Here is a 14,481-nt window from a genome sequence, read left to right on the forward strand (position 1 = left end):
AGTCTGAATGGAAAATGCATGTCATCAAACTATTTACTTATTACTGTATATTTTTCAATATGTACTGTATTCCACTTTTCAGACCAATGTCCCCCCCCCCCCCCCAAGCTGCTCAGATCAGTTAAAAGGGATGGCATTGCCATCAGGCTTGCAGGAACACACAAGGAAAGGGAAATGGGAAAGGTAGGAGAGGGAGGTCAGTTCTCTAATGCCAGAACACAGTGGTGAAGCTATAAGTGGGTGTAAGAGGGGGGAGCGCAGGCTGAGCTTCCCTTCCTGGTATTCTTTACTGAGTACTAATGGGCATTTCTTTTTCCTTTGTCTGATAGATAGGGCCAGAGTGTTCTTTTCCTTTACTTCTGCAGTCCCTGGGCAACTGGCAGTTGTTTGCTGTGTTTCTCTGGCAGGTAGTGTGTGGGGAGGAAGCTTCTGAAGCCACTTTTTTTCTGGCCAATGAATGAGGTCAGCCTGGTCTTTACCATGCTGTGATGTAGATGAAGCAACCTCAGGAGTCTTGGTCCCTTGGCAGAAGCCAGTGTGCTGGTTTCAGCTCTCCAGTCGCTGGGTTGACTCCATACTTGCAACAGGGACGCGGGTGGTAAAAGGTAAAGGTACCCCTGCCCGTACGGGCCAGTCTTGACAGACTCTAGGGTTGTGCGCCCATCTCACTCAAAGAGGCCGGGGACCAGCGCTGTCCGAAGACACTTCCGGGTCACGTGGCCAGCATGACAAGCTGCATCTGCCGAGCCAGAGCCGCACACGGAAATGCCGTTTACCTTCCCGCTAGTAAGCGGTCCCTATTTATCTACTTGCACCCGAGAGTGCTTTCGAACTGCTAGGTTGGCAGGCGCTGGGACCGAACAATGGGAGCGCACCCCGCCACGGGGATTCGAACCGCCGACCTTTCGATCGGCAAGCCCTAGGCGCTGAGGCTTTAACCCACAGCGCCACCCGCGGGTGGTACTGTGGTCTAAACTACTGAGCCTCTTGGGCTTGCCGATCAGAAGGTTGGCAGTTTGAATCTGCGTGACAGGGTGAGCTCCCGTTGCTCTGTCCCAGCTCCTGCCAACCTAGCAGTTCGAAAGCACACCAGTGCAAGTAAATAAATAGGTACCACTGTGGCGGGAAGGTAAACGGCATTTCTGTGCACTCTGGCTTCCCATCACAGTGTTCCGTTGTGCCAGAAGTGATGTAGTCATGCTGACCACATGACCCGGGAAGCTGTCTATAGACAAACACTGGCTCCCTCGACCTGAAAAGCGAGATGAGTGCAGCACCCCATAGTTGACTTAACCGTCCAGGGGTCCTTTGCCTTTACCTTTACCATACTTGCTATCATAACTGATTCAGCAAAAACTACTTTTTTGTGTAGAACATATGCTGCCACCTTGCACCAAATCAGAGCATTAGTCCATCTTGTCCCCAGCATTGTCTATTTTGAGGGGCAGTGGATCTCCAGAGTCTCAGGGAGATGGCTTTTCCATCCAAACCTGCTGCCTGGTCATTTTTAACTTTCAGTTAAGCCTGAGACCCTCTGCATGTGAAGCATGGACTCTGCCATTGAACCCCTGGACTCCATAGCAATTGCATCAGGCAGTCATGCAGACATCTAGATACATGACAAAGAAGTAGACACTTTAATTCATAAGACTTCATTGTTTGCAGTAGGACATGTTGTAGGCTGAGGTGCTCAAGAACTTAAATTCAGTTTTGTATGCAACATTAGGATTAAAGCCTTTGCATATGGTATTTCACAGCTTGTTCTTCCACGTTTCAGACAGGGTGGAGCAAAGCAGGAGTGATTGAGCCATGTGCAGTAACATATTGGTCATTCATAGCAAAGTGGGGTTTGTTGCTTATCATGATGTGTGAACAGAGCCTATGTGCAGCCACATTGGATGTGGTATAGTTTCTCCCAGGTCTCCTCCACTCCCTCCATCCTCTTTTCCACCTTAAGGGCTCTTTAAAATATTATTTCATCTTTACTCTCATCTCGTATGTACATTTGTTACTTGCTTCTTGGATTTATAAAAAGAAGCAAAGGTCATATAATACTATATTTAAAAGTGAATTATTTCCTCAATGCAAAGTGTGGATTTGTTAAAGTGGCAGAGCATAATTTTTTTCAGACCATATCTTTTAATTCTTGCTTTGGAGCACCCCCAAAGCTCAGCACGATATCGAAAATAAGAGAATGGGCAGGGTCAGTCATGACAGCAGATTTCTTCTGACTACCAGGATTGGCTAAATGTGATGTAAAGTAATAATGCCTGTACCCAAAGTGCTTGCCCTCCACTTAATGATTCTGATTTGTGTGAAATAGACAGTCACCATATTTTTGCTATACAATTCCAAGTCATCAATAATTAGACCAGATTAACTGGTTGTACAAGGACTTCATGGTGAATAAAACCTATGTTGAGATTTTTCTTAGGTGAGAAGCCACAGAACATCCTGGAAGAAATAATCATTTCTTCGAATGATTCAGTGTCTAATTTTTGAAATTATCATTGAAAATTCCTTTTGTATGGGAATGTCATAATACTTTAGAGTACGGTATGGTAAAGAAACATATTATTTGTGTATTGGAAAGGGAAGAAAAGGTTTGTGTTTTGTGATAATGCAATTTTTAAATGTGGCAACTCATATTATGCAGCTGAATTATGGAAGAATTGAATTATGTTATAACATTTTTTTAGAGTTTGGTAATAGCTGTGGTAAACTAAAAATACATGCTCAACAGTGAACTTACGATATGAACTCAGTTATTCTTTTCATTCCTGTTTCTTTCCCAGTATATACATATGTTTCATTGCCATTTGTCTCATAAACAATTATTCTAATACTGTCACAGAGAGGAAGATTCAGAGTGTGAGAAAGATAAGAAAATCTGGTACTATAGCACAAAAGTCCAGCTGGCAGAATTAATTGAATGCCTTGACAAAGATTACTGGGAAGCTGATATCTGCAAAACTCTGGAAGAAATGCGTGAAGAAATACATCGGCATATGGATATAACGGAGGACCTTACCAATAAAGCACGGGGTAGCAACAAATCTTTTCTTGCTGCAGCAAATGGTAAGAATCTACAAAACTAATCCTGAATTGCTAACAGCACACAATGGATTATCGAGCGCATTTGGAATTTCTACTTCATTGACGTGTATTCTAGTGAAGAAAGGTTTATGAGGAAAAGGGCATGTCTGTTAAAATTGGGAAGGCCAAGTTCCACGGGCTGCATTTATAGTGCCACTGGAATACATATAGCCTTTAGGTACATTTGAGAAGGTTCGATTAAACCTGTTAGGCCTTACAGATTTTTTCAGGGAATTGGGGAGCATTGGTCCGGGGCTACCCTTGTTGCTGCCCCAGAAAAAGCGCAGACTTTGTTTAATAGTGCAAAAAAACCCCGAGAAACTGCAGGGGATCTATATACAGAAGGATGTGAGCAGAAAGTGACTTCTCTGCTCTTTTCAGGAGGAAACAAATTGAATGGTGTTGGCTGTGGAACTCTGTGTGTGTAGGGGGGTGTATTTAAAGATAAAATGGTATATTTTTGCTCTTAAGCAAAAGATAAAATGTGATTCTTCCTCTAACACCTGTAGTCTACAGAGCTCTTCCTGATGACTTTAAGCTTGTCTTTTTCACTCCTAAATATAGCTAGCTGTAGTGTGCCTTTGAAAAATAGTCACCAGTGTACTGTTTGTCAGTTATCAGTTTCCTTAGTTGATCATAATACCTAGTGGCATTTACAAAACCTCCACTGCTTTATAGAAGAAATAATACTTCAGTCTTAAGTGGGTCAGTATGGGCAAGACCACCTGCTCCATACTTTTTATTCACAACCATCCCTTCTTGGCAGTGTTCTGTTTTGTAACAGCCGTAGCAAATTTTTGTTTCTTTGCAAACTGTTGGATCACTGGCTACATCTAGGCTGGGTGCCTTAAAACAGGGCAACAACTGGAGACATAAACTGAGCATCCTTTTGCTTTTGGAGAAGCCTGCCTTTTGGAAGAGCGCAGCTTTTTTCTCAAGTCTGCACTTGTTTCAAACCAAATGGATTTCTTGGTGGCACTAGGATCTTAGTCTAGTTCTAGAGGGCTGAAAATATTGCAGCGGATAAATAAATTGAGGGCAGGAGCAGGTCAGATTGATCATCATCCTTGTTGGAAGAGTTGCTAACTTGAGGTTTCCATAATCCCACAGCTCAGCCTTATTTTTCAGTCTTTGCATGTTTGGAGCCAGATTAGTGTTCAGGAGCCACAGATTTGTAGATCTGTTAGCTTACTATATATGCATGTTATCAAAACTTCAATTAATCTGCAGAATCAATAGCAATTAATGCACGTTCTCTGACATTGCTTGTAGAGTTGTAGATTATCCATATTGACTGAGTGATGTACACAAAATTCCATGTTTATGTTGTCAGTTTGCAATCCCTGCCATTTTGAGACTATGTATACAGGTAACTTGCAATTTACGTGCATTTAACATGTGCATATTCAACTTTACACATTTGGCAAAAAAATTAAAAGGGATCTGGGTGTCCAGGGAAGAAGAACTTTGGCAATCCCGTCCGCCATTGCACCCAGTGTGTTTTGACTATACAAGATTTTGGTGTTCCATATTATCCCTGGAACATAACCCCGATGTAAATTGAGAGTCGCCTGTATGGACTTGTAATCCACCTGTTAAATGACTTTTTAAAAATTACATGTGCAAACAGTACTTCACAAATGTCACTTGCACTGTGGACCATGTATCCAATTGTTAGATGGGTCTGGCAGGGGTTAAAATGGATACTTCTGGAGCCCCTAGTCTTTGAACTAGGTGTCTATTGTCCGTTTTTTGCTGTAGAAGAGATTCTGGAAGCAATCAGAGCCAGAAAGGGGGAAATACCAGAAGATAAAAGCTCAATAGCTGATGAAACGGAAAAGGAAAAGGCTAGTGTTGAGAATAAAGACAGTACAGATACTGATAATGGCAAAGAGGAACTTTCGAATCAACTGCTGGATGTAAACAAAGAAACGCCACCAGATGAAAGTTCTGAAAAAGGAAGAAAGGAAGGTAAAGACGATATTTGCGAAATTAACATATTTTCTGCAGTAGTGTTTACTCCCGTGTATTTCTTTTTAATAGCATTTATTATTGTATCTTTTGGTCTGTCAACAATTTCAGATTTAGACAGACATTCTTCTCATCATCACAGAATCAGCTCTCATTCCCCAGTGACATAGTCCAAGCAGTTTTCACGAACTTTCATTTCAGTGTAGGTAAAACTTGGCATCTTTGTATAAGCCAGTTTTTAAAACAGCTGTTGCACTTTGTTACTCATTTGTTACTGTAGAGCAAACAGAGTCTAGTGCTTCTGAAGGAAAGAGTGCAGTCGGAAATGAGTCAGAAATCCTGGATGATAATGAGGCGAACAAGAAGCTGGTGACATCAGAGGCCCTCAAGAACGTCTCAGGTACAGAAAATACCTCTGTAATTTAGAGGAGCATCGGCGGTTCAAATCCCCACGGCGGGGTGAGCTCCCGTCGTTCGGTCCCAGCTCCTGCCCACCTAGCAGTTCGAAAGCACCCCTAAGTACAAGTAGATAAATAGATACCACTTTATAGCGGGAAGGTAAACGGCGTTCCGTGTGCGGCACTGGTGCTGGCTCATCAGTGCAGCTTCATCACGCTGGCCACGTGACCCAGAAGTGTCTTCGGACGGCGCCGGCTCCCGGCCTCTTAAGTGAGATGAGCGCACAACCCTAGAGTCGGTCACAACTGGCCCGTACGGGCAGGGGTACCTTTACCTTTAACAGTTATGTAAATGGAAATCACCTAAAACCACTTACAGTGTATGCTATTTGTGCTGCTTGTTTGCACTGCCATCCCTAACACTCTGATAGGTTTGTCTTCGATTGAATTAATAGTACCCCAGATCCAGAAATAGTACCTCGGGTTAAGAACTTTGCTTCGGGATGAGAACAGAAATTGTGTGGTGGCAGCGTGGCGGCAGGGGGAGGCCCCATTAGCTAAAGTGGTGCTTCAGGTTAAGAACAGTTTCAGGTTAAGAACGGACCTCTGGAACGAATTAAGTACTTAACCCGAGGTACCACTGTACTACTATTTATTTCAGCCGAAGCCGTTACAAATGATAAAATACATAAAACAGAATGAAAGCAGAATAAAATGCACGACATGGTTAAAATAATTATTAAAATCTGGCATCCTGCCCGATAAGAGTTTGATTCCCCCAAAGAATTTAACTTATCCCCACAAACTTTTCTCCTTAAAATTGACACTCTAAAGGCAAAACAGGCCACTTTTTGTGAGGTGTAAGGGGACTTGTTCCCTAATAAAAAGTTTATCACATACTCATCTCAATCTCCCAACTGGGAGATTTAAATCTGCTCTTGGGTCCTCGTAGATTGGGCATACCAGTAAGTAGTAGAGTAAGTCTTCAGGCACATTACCTCCACATGGGCAAACTCTTTCTTCATAGGGGAATTTGAAATTACGTATTAAGTATCATTGTATAGAAATGACGGCAATATATTATTTTTATATGATAGATATAAAGACCAGTTGGGAAACTATGTCTCTAGGGTGCTATTCCACGACTGCAGAAGTTGTGAATACCACAGCAATATGTACAGGCTTATTTGCATGGATGTTTCTTGCCCAACTAGCAGCCTCAGCAGCTTGTTGTGAACCTGTTAGGAGTTGTTTTGTTGCCCAGTGATCTGAGAATTTACTTCCTTGAATAATGTGGTATCATCTTCAGTGCTGGCCATCTTGATATTTCATCCTTGATTTCAGGTGACTCATGATAAGATTGATAGCAATGATTCAAAAATAATTGCCCCTCTTTTAGTTCTGTTCATAATTAAAACACTTTTGTTTATTCCTTCCTATCCTCTTACTCATGTCTGCCACGTATTCCTTTTGTGCATTGGAGACAGTCTTCAGTAATCCTCTCTGTAAGCTCTCCCACCTAACCAAAATATACAGCTCCCTTTATGTAAACATGTATCTGGGGAAAGTTGTAGTCCAACCCTCTTCCCATGTAATCGTTTCAGTGTTCAAAGTGGGTGTGCATACAAATTCAACCTTTCTTCTTCTCCCACTCCCCAATGGGATTTTTCAGAATGTGTAATTTGGTTATTAATCATGTTTGCTAAATGCAGGAATAACAATGTGCTTAGCTGTTGAGCTAAAATAAGAAATATAATGGCTTTATAGAAGAAGGTGCACGTAATTAAAATATATACAACACCTGTTGACTTAAATTCAGAAATAAATTATCATTTATATTCTCCTACTATTGATGTTTCGGCACCTTTTCAGGATGTTCATCTTGCATTTTAAAGTGCCCTTCATGTAATACTACGTACATAAATAGTTCCTATCTTTCACAGATGAAACAGCTAAGATGGTTCCCAGCCTGAACGTTGGTTCTTCCACTGAAGCACTTTTGTCTGATCCAGAAAACAGCTGTAGCAATGTACTAAATTCCATGCAGGATGAATCAATGAAGACTTCTGATGAAGTGGAAAATATTGAAGGAGGATCTCAGAGCTCAGAGGAGCTAGGTAAAAATAAAGCAGTCTGTCTTTAGAGTAGCTCAGGCATAGACAAACTCAACCCTCCAGATGTTTTGAGACTACAATTCCCATCATCCCTGACCACTGGTTCTGTTAGCTAAGGATGATGGGGTTGTAGTCCCAAAACATCTGGAGGGCTGAGTTTGCCTATGCCTGGAGTAGCTGATTGCTGCTCCTAAAATGACATGTTTCAGCAATATCTGTACTAATTGGCCTTTCTGTCTCCTGTTTAAGTGGGTGGTTTGTTTTGGTTTTTGACAGGGGATAGATCTAACAGTGAACGAAGTGAATCTCCAAACACTGGAAGAGGCACACCGGGTTCAACACGAATGGTCACCAGGTTACGAAATCCGGATAGCAAACTCAGCCAGCTGAAAAGTCAGCAAGTTGCTGCTGCTGCACATGAAGCAAATAAGCTATTTAAAGAAGGCAAAGAGGTTTGTGTTAATTTTCAGACTTTTTACTGCAGAAATACTCCTGTTCGTGGAAAGCAAAATGAAGATGGTCACCTGGTGGCTTCTACTGGGTGGTGAAAACTAACAGCACAATCTTATTCATGGCTATTCAAAAGTCAGCTCTAATGATTTTAATGGAACCTACTCCTGGGTATAGGTAGAGTTTGTTTCTTTAGGAAAATCAACTTTGAAGACAAGTTTATCCTTAGCCTAAGTTCTTACAGTCAGAGCCTATTTCATCCTGTGGACGTATTTTTAGATTAAGAGCTGCATTATCTAATCCTCGACATTACATTCCCTAAAGATAACAGGGATTGGGCTAACACTAAAATCTAAGACCAAAGATTGTAATTTTTAAAAATTTGTGTGCATTTTGTTTTTTATTTCAATAAGGTCCTTGTGGTTAATTCCCAAGGAGAAATCTCCCGACTGAACACGAAGAAAGAAATAGTGATGAAAGGAAACCTCAGCAATTATTTCAAACTAGGCCAAGAAGGGAAGTACCGTGTGTACCACAATCAATATGCCACCAATTCTTTCGCTTTGAACAAGCATCAACACCGGGAAGATCATGACAAGAGGCGGCACCTCTCTCACAAATTTTGTCTGAGTCCTGCTGGAGAGTTCAAATGGAATGGCTCTGTCCACGGGTCAAAGGTTCTCACGATATCCACCCTGAGATTAACAATAATTCAGCTCGAGAACAACATCCCATCCTCATTCCTTCACCCCAACTGGGCTTCACACAGGTGAATATATTTGTGGTTTTCATCATTTTTTTATGCAGTGGTTTTTAAAATTATATAGGTTGGATCCAGACTTGCTCCTGTATGAACCATTTGTGCAGGAACCTGGGATCCAGAAGAGCTTCCCTGCTGGCAGAAGCGGGGGGGGGGGGCACAATAGTTTTTACCTATTCCTCGTTTCCCTCGGGAACATTTTCCATGCTGTTCTGCAGGCTTTTCAGGGGCACGGGCTGCTACATGGGAAGGCTGGAATTTGCAAAAATAAAAATAAAAATCAATATATAATTTCTTTATACCTTCGCCCATGTGGCTGGGTTTCCCCAGCCACTCTGGGCAGTTTAGTTTTAAAGTATGCTATTGACATATCATTTGTCCTACTGTATGCAGCGAATGCAGGGCTGATAATATTTTTGTCACCTGTAGGTCTAATTGGATCAAGGCTGTGCAGATGTGTAGTAAACCTAGAGAATTTGCATTGGCTTTAGCTATATTGGAATGTGCAATCAAGCCAGTTGTCATGCTGCCAATCTGGAGGGAGTCCTTGGGACACACCAGGTAAGATGTCTGAATGAGTGAAAAACATAAGTCTACATTACAATATGTGCAAGTACTGTACTGGAGAATTTAACACCATTATAAAAAACTCTGGTCAGGCACACTGAAAATTCACAGGCACAGTTTTTGCAATATGTTCGCCACCTGGAAGTTGACTCGTGTCAGTTAATCTCAGCAATGGAAAAACTACTTTGAAAGTTCAACAACAGTGTACTTTAAATGCTCTTGACTCCACTGCATTCGCTGTTTGTACAGCAGCGTGCAGCTGTTTGTGTATCTGAAGTATAACTGGCCCAAAAGAATGTGTATCTTGTGATTAGGTTGCGCAGAATGACAGCTATTGAAAGAGAAGAAAAGGAAAAAGTGAAAAAGAAGGAAAGAAAACAAGAGGAAGAAGAAACCATGCAGCAAGCAACATGGGTGAAATACACATTTCCTATCAAACATCAGGTACAGATTCTGCATAGTAATCTTAAGTAAATGTTTTTAGCAGATTTCCGCTCTTCCTTTATTAAATTTAAAAGGCTGTATGGGATGGGGTATGTGTGTTTTTTTAACATGGTGAGTAATAGGATCGATGAAAAGAGAGAACTTGAGACCGATTCATGTCTTGGCCATTGTTTAATTGGATAATAATCCATGGAGGATTGTAATATTACTCAGGTGATAGAAGAGAGATTTCACCAAACATCTTTGACACTGTATATTCATAGGATGGGATTTAATGTATCCCAGTTCCAAGTGTAAGAGAAATTTGAGACAGGTCAAGATCCCATGTACTCCATCTATTCAATGAAGATGATTTCCTTTTCCTTCTAGCCCCATGACAAAAAAGCCTAAAAACAAAATATAGTAGCATTTATCTATTAAGAGTTATCCATAACAATCACTAAGAAGTCTATGTGGAACCCTTTGGTAAGCCCTTCTAAAAAAAAAGTCCTGAGTAGCTGCATAGATGCACCCCTAGTATTCTTTGTGTAGAAATCGGGGTTCTAGGAACCCAACTGGTCATGGCAAATCTGCATCCCTTAAATGTTGTTGCTTTTCTGTGTGCATTACTGTTGGGAGCAGAGGCAATTGTTCTAGTAGTGTGCTCAGTCCTTTTTCATGCATGTATGTTGCAGATCTGTGTTGCAGCCGAAGTTTAAGCAGTTTCCTGCAGCATTTGTTGAAAAGCCATCTTTTATTTTTGTAATTGTATATAAGCTTTTAAAGTAAATTTATTATTTTAAAATGTATCTGTAACGCTTTGCAGGTTTGGAAACAAAAAGGAGAAGAATACAGAGTAACAGGGTATGGTGGATGGATCTGGATTAGTAAAACTCATGTTCATAGATTTGTACCAAGATTACCAGGAAATACTAATGTCAATTACAGGAAATTACTACCAGGTGGGTGTTAAATATCTTTGCTTTGAAATAATTTTTACTGTTAGTTGCTGCATCATAAACAGGCCTTCTCAGCACTATAGTCAAACCTCAGTTCTCGAACAGCTCCATTTTTTAACGTTTTGGGATACTCAAATGCATTCATGTATTGCTTCATTCTAAGTTTTGAGTATTTCATTGTAAGAATTTTGCCTTTTTAATTACAGTTATAGTTCTGAGTTCAAAATGCTGTGTTTAGGTGCAAGAATCAATACATTTGAATATTTTTGTTACACACCGTAACTTAATGCTCTCTTTAATCCATGCACCCTGAGAGTTTGAAAAGGTGGCATAGAAATCTTATAAATAAATATACGTGTCCTTTTTTAACCAGCAAAAAGTGAAAGTACTACCATCCCAGAAAAACAGCGTGAACTGGATAAAAGGAAAACTCCAGCAAAAGTGAAGGTCGAGCATGGTTCTTCGAAAGAAAAGATAAAATACTTCCGTGAGCCACACAAGAAGGACCAAAAAGAAACTGAAAACTCCGAGACCACAAAGAGAGCTCAAACCAAGGAAGAAAATGAACCGCATGAAGAAAAATCTGAAATCAAACATTTTGAAAAATCAGATCATGCAAAAGAAGGTATTAAGCATTTAAGGCATATGGGTGGGTGGGTGAGTATTTAGGTTTACACGGATTAATTCTGTTTAGCAGAATGTATGCGTGCTTATGTAAATCTGAGAACAATGGGGGGGGGGCATTAAAAAAAATCTGAAACTGTGGATGTCGGATACTAAAGTCCCGTTGACACATTCACCTGCACACATAAGGAAGCCACTTCCTGTTGCTGTGGTCACACACAGTTGTGATGTGTATGAATGGAACCATGTGGGTTAGGCGAAACTGGTCAGAAAGACCCAGTAATTACTAAAATGTCTTACTGAATTTAAATTGTTCTTCACAGAGATGAAAGAAATTGATGAAGGTGATAAAGACATCAAGGAAGAATCTATGGAGGTTGATGAAGTGAAAGTGGATACCTCCACAAAATATGAGGAAGCCCCAATCAATGTGGATTTAATCAATGTCAGCGAGAGTTTCCACTTAAGGACATTTTACAAAAGGAAAGTAAAATCATCAAAACTAGATGGACTGCTTGAAAGGAGAGTAAAACAGTTTACACTTGAGGAAAAGCAGCGACTAGAAAGAATAAAGCTCAAATCTGGTTCTAACTCTTCAGGTTGTAAATTGTTGAGGCAACAGGAGAGTGAGGATGACCTACAGTTACCTAAAGCAGGAGATGAGAAGCAAGCAGATTTGACATCCCAAAGCAGAATTGATACTTCAGAGACAAATCAAACAGAAGATCCTGTTAAAGACCGCTTGTCACCTAGCAATCGCCACTTTACCAAAACCAGTGAATCAGTCCAATCTTTGCCTTGCTTGAATAGGCTTTTAGAGGGAGAAGTCGATGCAACTTCAGTTCAGTGTCCAGATACTCAGAGTTTGAAAGCAAAGGATAGTAATGAAAGTGTTTCTGAATCCATGGATACGGATAACCCTCAAGTGCAGAGTAAGGAGAAAAGCACTGACTGTTTGAAAACAGAAGACTCTAAACCAATAGAAAACAAAGAAACAACAACATGTGGTATCTTAGAGGACAATGCAAAATGTTTGGAGCAAGCGAATACTGAGTCTCAGTGCGGAAATGTTATTCGGCCAATGGTAACTGAAAGCAGCTGTGAAGGAAACACTTCATCTTCAACCGAGATAGGAAATGAAGCGTTAACATCTGAAAAACATGACTGTGGTTCTGCAGAAGCTCGTAGGTTAGAAAATCATCCCAGCATGGTATCTCTGCAAGCAAAAGAGAGTCATGTGAAAAACATTTCAGATGCATCTGAACCCAAAATTGCATTAAATCCAAAGCAGACTCTCGGGGGCCTAAAATCGCTGCATACTGAACTAATTTCAGAAAAGGCATTTGAAGCCCAAATTCCTGACATGATTGGAGAAAATATTATTGATGAGGTGGTGAAGACTAAAATCACTGAAACAAATGGTGAAAAGCAAGACCAGGAGAAGTGTGTCCCACCGAGTTCCATAAATAAGTGTTTTGATCAGATTAAGAGTATTGCTGACAAAAATAATAATAAAAACGGGGAATTGAATACACAAACGGAAAAGGGGAAGTCAGCAGCATTTCAGATTAATGGAAAAGACACTGATTTTAAAGTATTACCTAATGAAGAGTGCTTAAAGAGAGAGACACTTGCACAAACCGAGAGTGGCGTTGACTCGAAAATCAATAATATTAGCAAAAGCAACCCTCTGGTCAAATCATTTTCTTCTAACGAATCTCTAAAACCATTTATGAATGGTGATATTGTAGTGGAAGATGCAAATGATAATTTGGTCAGTAAGTTGGGTGTACAGAGTTCTGTGGGTGGTGATTCCAGAGAGAATGATTTGCCTCAAGATAATATGTCTCAGTCTAATCAAAATACTGGAAGAAAGCAGTGTTCTCCTGAAAGGTCTAGCCTTGTTGATGACACATCTATCACATCTCTCCATTCCTCCAGTGAAAACAATATATATAATGAAACCGAATGCATGGAGATTGAACCACCTTGTGTTACGAAAACTGCTCCATCACCTGTAATTTCCTGTGAGGAATCTAGCTTGAGTAATGACTTTGCTGATCAGAACGGATTACCGATAAGCAACAAAATCGAAAGCGTCAACGGAGAAAGTGTAGTAAAAGCCGTTGTTACGGAAGTGACCACCACGTCAACTGTTTCTACAGAATCCAAAACTACTTATAAAGTATCGGGATTGTCAGCCATCAAGGAAGATAGGGAAAGTGGGGTATCATCCATGGAGAACTGTTCTGTATCCACTGTAACCACCACCACCACCACGACGACCACTGTAAGAAAACTTACCGCTCCCACTACAGATAGCAATACTGATGTCATTTCTGTAAAGGAGCATAGCAAAACTGTGGTAACAGCAACAGTGACGGATTCCTTGACTACTGCAGCGGGAACCTTGGTGACTTCTATGACAGTCAGCAAGGAATATTCCACAAGGGACAAAGTGAAGCTCATGAAATTTTCAAGGCCGAAAAAAACTCGTTCTGGAACAGCCTTGCCATCTTACCGGAAGTTTGTTACCAAAAGCAGTAAAAAGAGCATATTTGTCTTGCCCAATGACGACTTGAAGAAGCTAGCAAGAAGAGGAGGGATCAGAGAGGTTCCCTGTTTCAACTATACTGCGAAGCCTGCTTTGGATATTTGGCCTTATCCATCCCCGAGACCAACGTTTGGTATCACTTGGAGGTACAGTGTTAACAGCTCTTTCAAATCATTTGGTTGGGAGAACATGTCTTCATACAAATGGTAGGCGTGTTATAATCCAGCATGAAAATTCGGCACTTCAGGTGTTATCCCTTTTAAATATTAACCCAACATTTTTTTGGTCCTCCATATTTGAGGATATTTGAGCTGAATTTACCTAACAGGAATGTTCGTTTCCCAGGTGTGCTCAATTTGAAAGGTTACCCTGCTTCCAGGCTTAAAATTTTATGTACTGTCAAAGAATAGGATCAGTATTGAAGGGGGGAAACACATACTTCTGCAGCCAGTGTACATATGGCAGCTTGGCATCTACCATGCAGAGGGGTGAAGAGTTAGGGCAGATAATACACAGTTGGCATATACATTCCTAGTCTTATACACGTTGAATAAACTCTCCCTAA

At 40.8% G+C, this 14,481-nt stretch overlaps 1 protein-coding gene across 1 annotated transcript in view; it reads left to right on the top strand.

Moving 5' to 3' along the window:
- BPTF (bromodomain PHD finger transcription factor) overlaps positions 1 to 14,481 on the top strand; it is a 65,556-nt gene that overhangs the window by 18,407 nt on the left and 32,668 nt on the right. Inside the window, exons 3-13 of the mRNA XM_083427158.1 lie at positions 2,855 to 3,078; positions 4,858 to 5,067; positions 5,303 to 5,467; positions 7,409 to 7,582; positions 7,829 to 8,031; positions 8,443 to 8,798; positions 9,219 to 9,350; positions 9,671 to 9,800; positions 10,606 to 10,741; positions 11,112 to 11,363; positions 11,686 to 14,062. Of these exons, the coding sequence (XP_083283284.1) occupies positions 2,855 to 3,078; positions 4,858 to 5,067; positions 5,303 to 5,467; positions 7,409 to 7,582; positions 7,829 to 8,031; positions 8,443 to 8,798; positions 9,219 to 9,350; positions 9,671 to 9,800; positions 10,606 to 10,741; positions 11,112 to 11,363; positions 11,686 to 14,062 (4,359 nt within the window). The remainder of the gene's footprint in view (positions 1 to 2,854; positions 3,079 to 4,857; positions 5,068 to 5,302; positions 5,468 to 7,408; positions 7,583 to 7,828; positions 8,032 to 8,442; positions 8,799 to 9,218; positions 9,351 to 9,670; positions 9,801 to 10,605; positions 10,742 to 11,111; positions 11,364 to 11,685; positions 14,063 to 14,481) is intronic.

The sequence above is a fragment of the Podarcis tiliguerta genome (genome assembly GCF_965153285.1).
Source record: "Podarcis tiliguerta genome assembly, chromosome: 2".
NCBI lineage: Eukaryota > Metazoa > Chordata > Lepidosauria > Squamata > Lacertidae > Podarcis > Podarcis tiliguerta.